Below are 16,252 nucleotides of genomic sequence, written 5' to 3'. Positions count from 1 at the left end.
AACTGATTTGGGAGCCCCAAGCCATAGAAATTAGAATCTCAGGAGTGCAACCCAGATATCAGTATTATTATACTGATACCCCCTATGATTTTAACATGCAACCAAGATAAATACCCCAAAGAACAATGGCTCCTGGACCTTTCTTGCTTTCCAGGTAATTCTGTTAATTTAAGAAACTTTTATTTTTTCATATAAAAAAGTTTTAAGTAGAAACATGCTCAATGTGAGATAGCAGTATAGTGCATTTTGTTTTTCTTACAACAGTAGCTTACTTAACTGTTTAACTTTTCAGATATTTCGAAAGAAAGCAGTGGAACTTGGGGTAAAATTGCTACCTGCATTTCGTACTCCCTCTGGAATACCTTGGGCATTGCTGAATATAAAAAGGTAAAATGCTTCATTTTCAACATGTTTTAAGTTGAAATATTCAAGATTGTGGTCTAACAAATAGACCCTGGATGGATAATTACTGAGTTTTGTTGGTGACTGACACTATTGGGAGTCTTGGCATCTGTCCTTGTGTTGGAAGTTATTAGTATTTTTCAGTGTTCCATGGCTTTAGATGCGTCCCCATCATGGGATCAAACAACCCCAAGAGACTCATCCAAATGAGACATAATTTGAGGTTTTCACTATTTCCTGGTGATGCTGCATCCGTGATACAGTCTCTCTCCATAGATTCCAAGAGCATCCCATTATCTTTAAAATTGTCATCAAAGCATTTCACTTCCAAAGAGGCCAGTTCCTCAGGTCACTTCCTTCAGTTAAGCTTCTGGTTAGAGATATTGCGGATACAACACTTAGACTGGTCCGAACTCCCGTGCAACGAGCTGGTGTACCTGATACTGGGAGCTCCTGAGGCTGCTCACCCACAACTGTAGAGAGGGAAGGGAACTGCTCCATTGACCCACATCAACCCAACCTTTTCATCCCACTTGGGTGAAGTGCCAAGTCCGTGGGAAAGTCCGTGGGAAAAGTACCCCAAGGAACACGTGGGCTGAACAGACTTACTGGCATTCTCCTAGTAAGTGGTTTGAATTTTCATGGTAGCTTGAGCACTTTGTTAGTAAACAATTTTATCTTAAGCTTTCTTTTTAACTCCTTTTCCCATATAAGTAATTAATTGCATATGTGTCTTCTTGTGATAATGATGATGATGGTGGCTCTTTTATCATCATAAAGTATGAGGCTTTGTTCTAGGTACTTTACACATATTACCACTTTTAATCCTCACAACAACTCAGTAAGGTCAGAACTGTTGTTATTTCCATTTTACTAATCAGGAACTTGACTCACAGAGAAATTAAATCATTTGCCTAACATCATAATGTATGCAAAGGGTAGAACTAGAGCATGTACTCAGATGTTTACGTGCACACTGATTCATAGGCATAAATTAAATGGTTTTCTTAAAGTTTTAGAAATGCCAAGAGGATGTACAGGGTTACTTGGCAGGATTAATGTACCTTTCTCCTTACTTATTTATTTTAGTGACAGTCTTTCCTAAAATTAATCATGAAAAATCATGAGATTAATTGATTGGCTAATAAATCAGGTAAATGTCATGCTTCATTTTCATCTTGTTTATATATCTATACCTTGAAATCACTCTTTACCTGTCTATAATTGTATGTATGTAGATGTCTCCATGTATGTGTATGTTTGGGGCAGGGGTGGGGGTGCCGAGGAAGTAAGATGGGGAGAGTCCACACCCTGGGCATGTTAAATCGAGGTAGTTCTCCATTGTGTGATGTGATAGCTCAGGATCCATTTTTCTCTTTGGGGGCCTCTGGCTCTCTGTCAGCATGGAGACTGTGGCACATGCTGCAGGGACTCAAGGCTGGAACAGGTGTGTAAGCTTGGTGTGGAGGCAGCATCGTGTTGGGAGATTTGTGAGTTTTTTATTTGGCTCATTTAGATCACCTATATTACTTTCATATCTTCAGATTTTGTATTTATAGATAGTATTGTGACCTAGAAACTACTCTGTTACTTGAAATGAGATCTAGTTATGAAAGCCCTGTGCACACTTAACACACATTTTTCCTACCTGCCCTCTGAGAAGAATGATGTGGCCCTAAGAGTACACTGAGTTTACTGGTTTTCTAGAGACCTGGTTCTAGGTGTTTTATAGCTATCCTGGGTTTGCCTTTAGAGCAATCATTTCAACTCTCCAGGCTTATTTGTAAACTGGAAGTTAGGCTAACTTAACTAGTTTTTTTTTTCTATGAACTTTTTCAGGTTCATAGCCCACTTTGAAATTCTAATGAAACATGGCCCTCTTCTCATAAATGCATATTCCTGAATACACATATTTTCACTCCATTCCCAAAAGCTAACAGTACCATAGGAGACCACCTAGGACCTAAGGACCCCAGGTTTAAATGTGAATGATCACTCCAAACTTCTGCTTAAGATACTGTGGAGCTAGTTCCTTATTGCTTCCTGGGAGGTGATGGAATTAGATAAAAGCTTCCTAAAACTAATACAAGTGTGGGCCTACGTCTTTGCAAAAGTTCAATTATTGTAAGGTGCTGATATCATTTAATTAGCTCTAACCTCTCTTGAAATAAGCATAACAAATTGGATTATTTTAAAGCATACTTAAGTTTACTCAGTGTTTATTTTTTATAGCCAAGGGGATTTTTTCTTAGTTAAATCTATCTTCTGTATACAGTGGAGATATTTTTCAGCACATACAGGAATACTACTAAAAACTACTCAGTACTGAATCCTCTATTATCTTTTTTATCTGTATCTCTTGAAAATTCATTAACTGGGACTTTCAGCTTTTTCACAAGACCTTATTTTGAGTCTACAGTATTTTACATTAGAATTTTTGTTTAATTTCAAAGTTCACAGGAAAACTATTTTGGGTCAAAAAATAATGTGCCATTTTATTTGTGTATTTTCTGATGTCTTCAAGTTAAACTAGAGGAAATTAGGTGACCATTTTACAACTGATAGGAACATCTAATTTCTTCCTGGCAACTTGTATGAATTTTTAATTATATATTTTATTCACTCTCAGCCCCATTTACCAAGTAGCAATGACTTACCCAAATTCACGCAATAAGCCTTGGCAAAATTAATAGTAATATCAATCCACTAAAATTTCTCCTATCCCTTGGCCCAGTCAAGTACGTTCATAGAATCCTCTCTCCTTCCAGCTGTGAAGCTGATTTATCATCCTGAAGAACTTTCTCTAGGGGACAAAAACAGCATTTCATATTTATCTGCAGTAATTACATTTCAGGATGTGCTGTTGATGTCAACCTGTACATACATGTTGTTTTCTCCAAATCTCTGTGTTTTCACATTTTGGGCCAGGGTACAAGGGACAGCTGGCATGGAACTTATTTTCTTGTTTTTTTGCAGACTGTCACTAGTACAAGTTTCAAAGGAGAAGGGGGAAAGTATGTCTGGCAAAATTATGTTTTCTTAATTACCTTCTCAGAATAAGGGACTATCTACAGAAGGATGCCCAAGAGAAAAATGCTAAAGGATGCTTTTTAGAATAGCTACGTGTCACTGTTTGCTGGCTTTAAAACTCTTGGCAATAATAACGATGGGAGAAGCACAATATGCTGTCTGTAATATCATAATTCTGTTCTTCCCTCTCAATTTTGAAAATAGTTATAGAGGCTACTCTTTGCCAACACCTACAAGTTAACAAAAATGTGAACTTATTTATATCATCTGTTCACATCCTTCTAGTATTCAAGTTATTGCCAAAAGATGATTGGTTTCTTTACCTATCCTTTGTAAGAAATAAACGTTTATTTTAGTCCTTGCTGTGATGAAGGTTCTATGCTAGGTCCTGGGCAGATTTTCTGCTTCTCTTCACTTTATTTAAAAAGATAACAGACATGGTCTTTCTCTCAAGGTATTCATATTCATAACTTTGTTTAGTAAAGGAGAATACATATTTTATGTGTTACATAATACACTCAATTAATTGTATGATTGACAAATGTAAGACAGTATGTGCCAAGGAGAGATAGTAAGGACTCACCAGCTTGAATTTTAAGAAGCTGTATTTTGAATCAGGGAGGTTTATGTGTTTGGAGACCAAACACCAATAAGCCAAATTAGATTTCAGTATTTTTGCAAACTGAGAATTGCAGAGAACCTAAATAATTTACTCATATCCTATATTAGAAAGTCTGTCCCAAAATCTGTTCAGAAAAAAATGTTATAATTATCTCTTCTGCTACAGCTATAATAAATTCTCAACTCAAGAGCTGCTGTATTAAGTTGTAAATTAATTGAAATTATGATTTAAGACCGAGTGGTAATTTGATTGAACAGACACCTAGGTGTTATACACAGTACCCGATTAGACCAACATACTTGCTTCACCGGTACAACGGTAAAATGAAGATGCGTGAGTACGTGACACCTCTGCTAAAAGGAAAGCGTTACCTTTTTAACAGATTAGATTTTGGTAGAACTCAGTTTCGCTGATGTGAAAATGTCAAAATTTGATGTCTGATCCTGTTACTACTATTAGCAGGAGACCCTATGCATTTTTTTTTCTCCAACCTAAAGAAGAAAGATCACCTCTGTGGCTTGTAAAATCAAGCAATTCACCATTTCCATATTTTTAGGTATAATTTAAACTGAAGTAGAATACATTTCTTAATTTGAGGTTTTCTAAAGTATGTTCTTAATTTAAAATAATAAGGTTAGTATTCCCATTATTCATTTCTATTGCAGGGCACATAGTCTGGGCGTTCCTAACGATTATTTTACCTTTATTATGAGTTAGTTTTAGCTGCTTGGTGTCTTATCGCTTGTTTCTCTTTGTGGGCTTCTCTGAGCTGACACTTGCCTGGTGGCTGTATTAGTTTAGTGAAACTGTCTACAGCGTGTGCTTTTATTGTGCACATCAAGGAATGTGCTGGGAAATGACTGATCTCTGTTCCAGCTCTCATTAGTAAGCAAGGCGATGACTGAGCCACAGCTCCCTCACCTGTTTTCACTTCCTGCTTTGTAAAGCTTTATTTACCGACTACTATAATTATCCAACACAAATGCATACTATGTCATTAGTTACACTGCAGTTTGTATTATTATAATTAAATTGCAAATTGCTTTACTTTAACTGAAATGGGGCCCTAATTAAGAATAGTACATAGCTTAATGTTTTCTAATAGTGAAAGATTATCCTATATGAAGCATGTAGTATATCTATTGTAATAAACCCCTTTTTGGGGTTTCTTAATACTTTTGTATTGAATAGTTAGTTTTAATAGACACAAACTATGAAAAACAGTCTAATTAGGATAAATATTTTCCATATATTTCCCTGTGTTTTACTTGACAGTTGAAATATGAACTTCTGCATAATTGAATTTGCTAATAACCATTTTTTAAAGTATCCGGTTTCAGATTTGAAACACATGTATTATGTTTAAAAATGAAGCAGAATATAATTCTGTACTTTAAAATCATAAGAATATTAAAAATATCAAGAAACAAATTTTCTGATAGGAAGAGATCAAACTTACTTAATGATTTGCTAATATTCTAAGAAGCAAAATAGTACTTAGTTATCCTAAAAGTGTTCTGTAGCATTTATGTAGCCCAGGTATAAAATCAGAGCTGCATCTTATAGTTAGTCTTTTATTTATATGTTTTGTGGATCTGTTAAGAATTCAAAGATAAGTTCTACCAGAAAAGTAAAGAAGCAGTTACAGACTTTCCAGGTATTTTAAGTTAACCTGCTTTATGCTTTTATTTTGTTCTGATTGGATGTTTTATTATTTCCCTCTTTCGCCTATTTTAATTCATTTGGCCCTTTATAGTCTTCTGGAAATAATTATAACCATACTTTGAGGTTTTAATACTGACATGCACAAAGTTACTAATATCAGACATCAGAATATTATTAACATAGTTAAAGCTGCTATTAACATTGTCAGTATAGCTCTTAGCTTTGGATAATTCGCTTAATTGAGTTTGTCTTCTTATAAGTGAAACTAAAATGACAACAGTGATAGTGTCTCTCCTGATGATCTCATAAGGCATTTTTGTGGAAATCTAATGAATCAATATGTAAAAGAAGATTAATCATTGCTATGAAATAAATGTAAATTGGAATGATTATTAATTTATCATCTTGTTCTCAATTTTCATTCTAAAATAGCATATGTATGTGTCACATATATATAAATACATAGATAAAATGATAAAATAGTATATAACTAAAACTGACTTGGTTCTGATGCCTTTTTATGGTAGTCTTCAGGTTTTTAAGCTATTCAGTGCCCCAAACATATTCTCAAACTCGAGTCCCACTTTTCTAGGTCAGGAAGGGAGATGGTACTGGTAGAACCAGCTAGGGGTGTGGAGAGTACAGCTTCCTGCAGTCCATGTAGGATTGTGGTAGCTCCATGCTCAAACTTTTATTATTTTTAAAATTATTTTGGAATCAGCCTATAGGGTCAAAATTCCTCTCTCAAATTATATTTATTGGTGAATGATCTCTTCTAGAAATAAGAATTGTTCAATTCATGGCTTTAAGAAGAGTGTGAGGCAATAAAATGTAATGTTATTTTCACAAGTCCGCATTCTAGCTAGTGCTTAATTAATATGGCACAAACCTAGTCTATGAAAAGGTGTGTGTATTCTTCCCATAAACATCCACAGGGCCCTACGTTCTAATTCCTCGGCTGTCCTACTGCTATTAAGGGTCTGACTGCTGTGGCTATTTTCTACCAGTGATTCTCAACCTTCCCAGGGCTTTAGAATAACTAGGCCGTGGTCTCAGCTTTTCTGTTTGTTTGTTTTTTGTTTTTTTGTTTTTTGTTTTAATATCATCGCTGCCTCTCTACCCTCCAGTCTGTTTCAGTTGACTTGAAGTAAGATCCTGGCATTTTTTAAGCCTCTTCAGCCATTCCAATATTCATCTAGTGTTGAGAATCACTGCTCTAGTCTAGTATTTTTATCCTAAGGATAGCTTCATTTCTCTTCTCAGTGACCTTTGAAAACTTTTCCCTCCATGTTGATGGTCAATTTAATTATTGAAATATAGAATATTAGACAAATGGTTTGAAAATACCCAGCTGTAAGAAAACCGTGGTTCTCAACCTTTAGAGTAAGTAAGAATTGCCTAGAGGGCTTGTTAAAACACATTGCTGGGCCCCATCCACCGAGTTTCTGATTGGGCAGATTTTTAGTCAGGCTTGATAATTTGCATTTCTTACCAGATCTCAGCAGATGCAGAGACTGATTGTTGCTTCTGGTCCAAGGACCACACTTTGAGAACCATTGTAATATAAGAAACGATTGAGACATCTGAGCTTTTGGGGTTCTTTAATCTCAGAGCTGCTCAGTGAGGCCGGCAATTCCAAACATCCATGGCATAGAGGTAGGCGTCTGGCGGGGGGCGGGAGGGGGGCGCTGTTTCTATGATTGATTTATTTTTGTTAATAATTACCCAACATTTTCACTTATCCCTAAGCAGTTTGTTGTGTCTTCTCAAAGGCAGCTAATTCCAGATATTAATTACCCCAAAAGAATGTATATGTCCTTTTTTCCCTTGCAATATATAAATTTTTTAATCCAGTAAGACTAGAAAGCAAAGTGTGGGCCATTTTAGCATAGAAGGAGGGGAAAAAAGGCATTTTTAATTAAGGGCTTCAGGGTAATTATTAAAAAGAAGAGCCATTTCCTTGAAGCCATTCTTGTTACTTCAGGCAAAGCGACTTTATTCAAAGCAGCTAGTGACCTGTGCTTATACCTGAGGGCATTCCAGGGCCCAAGAAAAGAGGCTGAGACTATCCTTCCACCAAAGAAAGAGGGAACCTAGGCTTCTTCTGAATCATTTAATCCTCTCACCAAGCTTCAGATCTCTTACGTGCATGCTATGCACTTAGTAGCTTGACCAAATTAGAGGCATTTATTTATTGCAAGTGGACTGTAAGGATGGCAATGCTTAATTTAAATGTACTTTGTGTGCAGCCTCCTTTGTTGAGATGCAAGGGACAAGCAATTCTGAGCAAAGGATGCTTTGCTGTCTCTTTGTCATGCACTGTGAAGCAGTAATTTGGAGAGCCTAAGGGTAGATGAACTCTTTGTCCCCTTTCTTCCCACTCCTCTGGTCATAATTGAAACTAATGTCCAGGTAAATGGGCTTTTCGATGTCTTTCCTTCCCTGCAGGAAGAAGCAGGCCTAATCTGTCTCTGAACACAGGCTCTAACAGTCCTCATTACTTCTCCACGCCACCCACCTTCTTTCTCCACGATTCCTCACCTGCCACAGACCACTTCTGCTGTGCTTCCAGAAAGGCAGTGGCAGAAAATTGACATGTGAATGGAGTAGACTGGCTGGCCTTTTACCCAACCATGAATTAGATATTGAAAAAATATTTTTTGTGTATTTTCATAAGGTTCTGCATTTAAGGCTCAATTACAGCAAATGAGTAATTCAAGTGCAGAAATACATTAAAGGTGATATGTAGGCAATTTAGAAACACTCTATCCCAAGAGGATTGCTTAAAGCTTAAACAACGACCTGTGGTATGTGGAAATTCTGTTAGGGCACCTTCCTCACTCTTCAGTTTTGGGCAAGATAGATCCTTGGTACAAAACCCACGGGATTGTATTGTTAGATATGACCGTGACTTTCCCCACAGCAGCCCCACTGTTTAAGTGGTTAACTCACCGGGGAGTTTTTGTTTAAGAACAATTACAGTTATTTGAATACAGCAAACTCAAAGTGGCTTTCATCTCAAGATTTTCAAATGCTCAAAACTCGTAGTGTTTTACCTATTCAGCTTTGTTCACTGTGTTCACACATTTGGTAGCAAATCAACCTGGGCAATTGGAAACGTATTCTGTGTACAGAAATTAGATTAGGAACAAATCAGAACACATAATTCATACTACGCCTTCACAGGTCAGCAGTGAAATAATCTTTTCAAGTAGTTACAATCCCAGGATTTTAATGAAGCAGCAATCAGTTTACCTGTGATGACTCTAAAGACCAGGCTCATGTTGTTAGTATGGTGCAGACCTTTCAAATACCTAGTAAAGTTTAGTTTAAAAGTTATGAAATCATTTGAACAGGTGTTTGAAAATCAGCCTAGGTCTCAAGACACTTTGTCAGCCCTTATAATTGTTAATCATTGTAAATGTTCCGCTAACTCCATTGAATCTTTGAGTGGGAATTGGAAGGTCAATATAAAATATTTATGCTACAGCCAATAATTTTTAAAAGCCTCACAATCTCCGTGGGTCCATTAACCACTCCTTGTTTCCTGCCTGTGCAGTAATAGCTGTAGCTGATCTGTACTGAAAACTGGGATGAACAATAATTGATTGCAGTCTCTTTTATTAACTAGAAAAAGAAAAGTGATGGAGCAATAGTAAGAATTAATTATAATTTACTAATCTGGAAATTAATGTGCAGCTGGGCATGAGTACAGGCAGTGCAATTTGGTGATTTAGCAATCATGACAAATTATCTTCATCTATAAGGTGGAAGGAGTTGCTAGCTTCCCATTATTTGGTTTTTAGTAGCAGACCCAGTTTCAGGAAGACTTTATATGAATGCTCACGTTGCCCTTTTATCCTGGAAATGTCAATGGGAGTCTAGCATTATTAATTAAATCTCACTTTCCCTCTTTGTCATGTCATACTACGGTTTTTATGGAACATTTGTACAAAACAGTGATTACTGGTAATTGACCTGCATATGTTGAATAATCTTAAGATGCTACTGAGAGTTTAATGTACCTTGTAAATTGAGAGGCTTCCAATTAAGTCAAGTTCTTAAGATAATCACTTTCAAAACTAATCAAGTAATAGGACATTAGTAAAGCTCTTATTGACTTAATTGTGACAAATTAATAAACAGACCCAGTGCAATTACTATAATGGCTTTATCAGTGAGCAGTTTTCCAAAATTTAAGCATAAATCTATTCTACTCTCTGAAGTACAGTAAAAGTTGGATAAGCTGTTTTAAGGTAGATATTACTTCTAATAGTTGTGTGCGAGTACATTGTACAAAGAACATGGACTTTTTGTGTGTTTCTTTTTTAAAAAATATGATTACATTATTTCAAAGATCAGTGAATCTACTTGCCAATCCCTTAAAGCGTAAGATTTTATAAATGATCTTTTTTACGCCTTGGACAAAACTCTTACACACTCTCGTGTTCTCTCATCTCTATTTTCTATGCCTGTGCCCTTGAGCTGTTGCCCTCTTCCCTCAGAGAGCTCCAGAATGCCCTGTCCCACTCTCTCTGCCCCAAACTGTTGTCAGCATAGTGATTTTTTATACCTGGTTGGCACTCTGCAAATGGACTTTGGAAAATAAATGAATTATGAATTATAGATTTGCCATAATTTTTTAATATCTGACAGTGCCAATTGCTGTAACTTTGCCAATTGTGAGTGTTTAAGAAAAAGGTAGCAGAAAGAACAGGAATACAAGTCCTGCTTCCACTACCTTTAGTATCATGTGACAACTGTATATATATTTCTCAAAACACATCAAACCATGTGTTTAAGATGCTGTGTTGTACTGAATATAAGTATAATTCTATTAAAAATAATGTGGTCACATATCTTCTTTCTCTAAGTCTTGGTTTTCTCATTTGTTAAAGTGGGATTAATGAATAGTATCCATTTTACAGGGACAATGTTCATGACAGGCCCTAGAAATTCGAGAAGTCACGGCTTTTTTAGACCCAAAAGAGTGGATCACTGTGAAATTTCAGGATCCTGACATCATTATAGTATCCATCCATATCACCTGTGTTTAAGCTGAGACTCAAGAATGGATTTTCAAGTAAAGAACTGTGTGTGAGATTTGTGCATCTGTGTGTATAATATGTATGCACACATCCGTAATTCTAACAAGCCTCCCATGTGTTCAGTTTATAACTCATAGTCTTCCTGAAACAGGGAAGCATTATAGAGTCCTCATAGTAATTGTCAGCATCTGAGACAGCAAAGGATCATACACAATGAAACTGCCCAGCTGAAAAAGGGTTATTTTTAAATTATTGGAATACCCTAAAATAAGAACGAAAATTGTGTCAGTTTCCTTCATTGTGAGGTATAAAAATTGTGGTTCCTGAATTTAACTGGAAAAATTAATGTTAACACTGTATAAGTGCATTACTTTTAGCCATTTATTTACATGCAATTACTTTAGCTAGTTGTATGATAGAATTTGTGCTGCACAATTGTATCAGGATCATAAGCTTTTAAGCCTTTTTGCTCTCTTGCCAGTACTATATTTTGGAGCATTCACCCCAGAACATGTATTTTTATTTATAAATTATATAATACATGTGCCACTGTATTAATATGTTAATTCATTTTAAAACACTCAAAAATTAAAATTGTAGAAGGACAAGGTGTAGATGAGGAAATAAAATATCTTACTAAGAGTCAATGAATTATGATATTTTTAGTAAGAGCAGTGTGATTTTTTTTTTGTTTGTTTCAGTTTAATGCTTGTGAGACAGTGAGTAATTCAAAGATCTTGTTCTGTGTTTATTTCAAAACTTGGATTTGTCCAGGTGAGCAAATTAAAAAGTTGTGTTGATGAGAGAAGCGTGGTATTGGCTTATCTCCCTAAAATATGATGCTTGTTTTTGTTTTGTTTTTCTTTTTTAATGTTTGTTTTAAATCCTATCCTTTAATTATGCAAAGAATATTCTTGTAATTCTGCTGGAAAACTTCAGCCTTTCCTGATATCATCATTTGTTCTTGCAAACTAATAGAAAATTAGAAAAACCTTTGGAACTCTAACTTTGGGAGATTTAAAAGCAGGATAGAAAATTCCATTCCATTTGATACAAATATGAGTTTTAAAGGTGAATCACATTAATATGTATTTTCATATACATCCAATTTCAAAATGATCTTTCCCTAGAAGGAATTTCTTTCAAGTTCGTATTTTTTATTCATGTTAAGTTGTTACCTTTATCTTCAGGTGATAGATGAAGCATGTTTTCTGTTTCTTTTCTTCTTCCTTTTTTTTTTTTTTTTAATTATCTGGTAGGTAGCATAATCCTGACAAACTACTTGTACCAGAAAATATCAGCACATAGGGACACATTTCTTTTGTGAAATATCAACTCTTGGTTAAATACTTTGCCTCAAGACAATCAGAAAATCTATTTAGTGCAGAATATTTGCATGGTCATTCTCCATCTCTTTACAAAGTGTTGTAATACTGTAACTACTCTACTGTGTAGAGGTCCTGGACTTTAAAATTAACTGCATCAGTGACCTTCTATAGCTCTGAAACCCCAATACATCCAGAGTTGCTGAGAGCTGTAGAACAAATAGTGGTCCCACTGCAGGCCTCTGCTCATTGTGTAGCCTCTGCAGGAACCTCTGGGTATCTTTTATATAATCACCAAGGGAAGAGAGCAGTATATATCTGAATATTTAATTTAATAAAGCTTTTTTTCTTTTAGATAAAAAATTTAGAAATAGCAGATTTGATAGTTTCTTCCTGCACTCTAATTAAGAGTCTTGCATTCTGCTTCAAAGGCTGCTGCCATAAACAATAAATATCTAAGTGTCATTTGCCTTTATCAAGCCCGTACCAATGTCTTATCATTTGGCAGTTTATAATGGGCATATTGTCTCATTATATTAAGTGGACTTTGATCCTGTTTAGATTACTCTTGAGAATATTTTTTAAATTGGTTTCAAGGGAAGTTCTAAATTACTTTTAACCAGATCTAAATATTACAAGACTAAATAATCTTGTGGTATTAATTTCCTCCACTTTAAAGTGGGCCAACTGTGAAAGTGTGCCTGAAAAAGTTGTTAATTAGATCAAGAGCTTTTCTTAGGTGAGTTATTGGTTTTAATATGAAATAGGTCAGAAAGTGCTAAAAGACATTAATCTTTAATATTGATTGGGTAAACAATAAAATGGCTGAGCGTGTCAGTCTATACTGGAAGAGTGATATTTTAAAATGAACAACGTATTTTGTGCTAGGATCCAAAATATTTGCTACATTCAAAGGACTTCAAATTACAGAATCTGCTAATTTGACTTTCTGAATCTTATGGCCAAGAGAATGGTGATTTCATATTTGTATTTTAAAAAGATGTTTCAAAACTAGAATTTATAGATCTTTAAGAATAATAAACTTGCTTTTCAAGTTTCTCTAAAGACAGTAAAGCCTAGGATCTCTTTTCAAACGAAAGGTGCTACAAAATACATTTATTATTATGTTGATCCTAAAGGAAAAGATGTAAAGGGGAGGAGATGAGGAGATGGGAAGCAGGAGAAATTATGAGTGTCCAAGCTACAGGCAGCTGGACAGCTAATGTTAATACCTTCTGCTTCTGCAACTCTGACAAAGGAGTTTCAAATATATGAATATATTAAAACTTGTATTAGTTTGATTTAATCTATTCTGACACAGACATAAATATACAATTCTGTAATTCACATTCCCTTTTGAAATAGTTTGGAACTGTTGGAACTAAAAGAAATAATTTTATGCTTTTAAATTTTCTGATACCTGGCAGAAAGACAGGGAAGAGAAAACTGTCCTAATCTTTTCTTGCCATGGTAGGCTGTCACCATATTTATATGTTTTTACTATATTGATCATTCAGCACTCCCAGGTTATTAGGTGTTTTAGATGGGCTTGGTTGAATTTCACATACCTCCAGAATGAAATTTCACCAGTACCTTGCGGTTAGATATATACGTTTTGTTAAGCCCACTTTCACTATTTAAAGATAAAAATAAATGTAAACAAATAGAATTTCCTTTCTAAAAAGTTAAAAATAGAAAATTAGGCGGCAAGCATCTTTCTTATCTGGATGCAAGAACTAGGATTATGTCAATCTTCCTTTCGTCTTCTCTTTTAGGATAAAGAACCTGAATTCTTTTCAACCTTTTTTGTTAGAACCAGTTTTTCTTCTTTCCTGCCATCTTAGTGACTCCTCTACTTCTGTACTTTCTCCCCATCTTTGTGATAGTGTCAAAATGATCAAAATTTGAAACTGTATTCAATAAGAATCTAAGTGACACAGGAAGAGCAAGAGCATTTTTCTACGGTTCAGTCTCTTCCTACTTCCTTTAGACAGTGACCAGGCCCTCGGTGCAGTGAGGAAGGACTTTGCATCCTCTTCTCCACCCTGTTCTGACTCTTCAAGACACCAGTCCTTCTCTCTTCATCTTTCATACGACCTACTCATCAACACCTCATCCTCCCCACTCTGTAGAGATGTTAAAGTATTCTCCTATGACCCTTCTCTACATAGAAACAACTGGGTGTTCCACTGTTAAGTCCGAAATTTGTGGCAGTCGCCATCCATTAATCCAAATCTCTAGCCTGGTCTTTACTGAAGACTGTAATCCCTATATCCTTCTTAGTACCAGGCAGCTCCTAAACTTAACCGGTCGAAAGTCACCTGCATTATTTTAATCCCTGAACTAGTTTCCCTTCCAGACTGACCTTTGTTACATCAGTAACCACAGTTCAAACATCCCAAGGACATACTGAAATACATTCCCTGATGGCTAGTCTGTCATCAGATCCACTTCATTCCCATTATATTTTTGACATCTTTCACAGCCACACTTCTTTCCCATTCTCATTTCATCACCTAGTTCTAGCCCCTGTCAATTCAGTTCTGTGCTGCAGCAATAGCTTTGGAAATCGTTGCCAATTCCTCTTCCCTCCAACTCAGCTGCACACATGTATCTATCACAGCTAGTCATCTTCTCAAAACACATTATCCTTCTGCTCTCCACACTTTTCTCCTCTTAGACAAGAATCTTTAATAGTTATCCAAAAGCTGGCAGGCTTTTCTTCAAACATGCACTGTGCTCTCAAACCCCCATGTTCATGCATATTTGGTCCCTTTGCCTAGAAAGATCCCTTCACCGCCAACAAAACTGCCATTTTTAAGGATCCACTTGTGTCACCTATCCTGTGAAAGGTTTATTCAATTACTTTCTATCTACCTTGTCCTTTCCCCACCCTGAACAAGTTTAATCATCTTCCTTTGTTTGTTCTAACGTTTTGTTTACTTCTACAAATATAAACTATACCACTGAGTTGCAGGATCTCCAAAAGTTCTCCATAAGGATATGCTGAATTCATGGAGATGAAAGTTCGTGAGTGAACTAAGAAGTAATGTGATCATTTATTTTTTCCCCTATAACAAAAAAAAAGTGATGCATTGAGGTATAATTAGCAAAAGTATCTTTTTAGTCCATCTCTGTTGTATAAATATGGTATTAATTATGTAGTGAAATAATATAGACATCTTTTCACAAAGTGGTGTTTCATCATTTGCTGTTTTTTTTCTGTTTTATGTAACTAGAGAAGAGATTGAGGTTCCCCTATCATCTAAATCTAAATATTAAACTGGTGCACCAAGTCCAGTGATTTGTCTTCATAACATTTAGATTATCTTATTCTGACATAAAATTAGACTTCCAAACACAGGAATCATAGGAGAGATTTAAATTAAATTGTGTCTGGATACTTTAAGAAGGATGGAAGAAGAATGTAATGGAAGAAAATGGAAGACAATGTTTGGTTCAGATAGGCTGATTTGAAAAGTAGAGATACCACTTTGGGAAAACATTCTTCATAAGTTTCTAGTATGAAAGCATTTTAATTAAAGGGTGGGGTAAAAAGCAAGTTCTGTTAAGAATATGTAGATGCATGAATCTTGGATCCAGTGTATCTGAAATGGCAGAGTAGAATACCCCAGTGTAGTGTGGCAAGTACTCCCCATTTATCACCAATCTGCTGCCCAGACAGTGGCCCAGTAGTGCATTTCTCTCACCTTTGCCCTTTAAACTCTTGGTAAATTCCTTTTGTGTGAAATTTTTCTAAGACTCAAAAATAGTTTTAACACTGTGATATCTTTACTCAATTATAGTCTCCTTTCCATTAGCATTTTGATAAGCGGTTTCAAGGGTTAATGACAGGGTAAAATAAGTATCAGTAATACTTGCTTTGGCAAGATAAGAAAGCAAGCATGCTGGTGTGGAGCAAGCACAGGATTGTATAATCAGCAGAAGGACCATGTGGTCCAAGATGGATTATTGCACTTGTTATCTGAGGTCCAGTTATGTATTATTGTAGTCGCTACAGTTATACTAAACTGGGGTGAGCACTGCCACAGAGAAGCTGCTCTGGGACAGTAGTCTGGGAGCTAGACCTGTGCTTCCATCGCAGTAAATTAAAGGAACCTGCTCACTTATTCAGCAAGCATCAAGTGAACACTCTCCTC

The 16,252-nt window shown here is 35.8% G+C and overlaps 1 protein-coding gene across 2 annotated transcripts in view; it reads left to right on the top strand.

The window, feature by feature from the left end:
* The window catches only part of MAN1A1 (mannosidase alpha class 1A member 1), a 151,706-nt gene that overhangs the window by 86,323 nt on the left and 49,131 nt on the right, over window positions 1-16,252 (top strand). For both annotated transcript variants that reach the window (XM_072965804.1, XM_072965803.1), the window contains exon 6: window positions 293-387. In XM_072965804.1, coding sequence (XP_072821905.1) covers window positions 293-387 — 95 coding nt within the window. The remainder of the gene's footprint in view (window positions 1-292; window positions 388-16,252) is intronic.

This window comes from Vicugna pacos, chromosome 8 (genome assembly GCF_048564905.1).
Source record: "Vicugna pacos chromosome 8, VicPac4, whole genome shotgun sequence".
NCBI classification, from domain to species: Eukaryota; Metazoa; Chordata; class Mammalia; order Artiodactyla; family Camelidae; genus Vicugna; species Vicugna pacos.
Note: the sequence above shows the minus strand (reverse complement) of the source record. Positions and strands in the feature narration are given on the sequence as shown.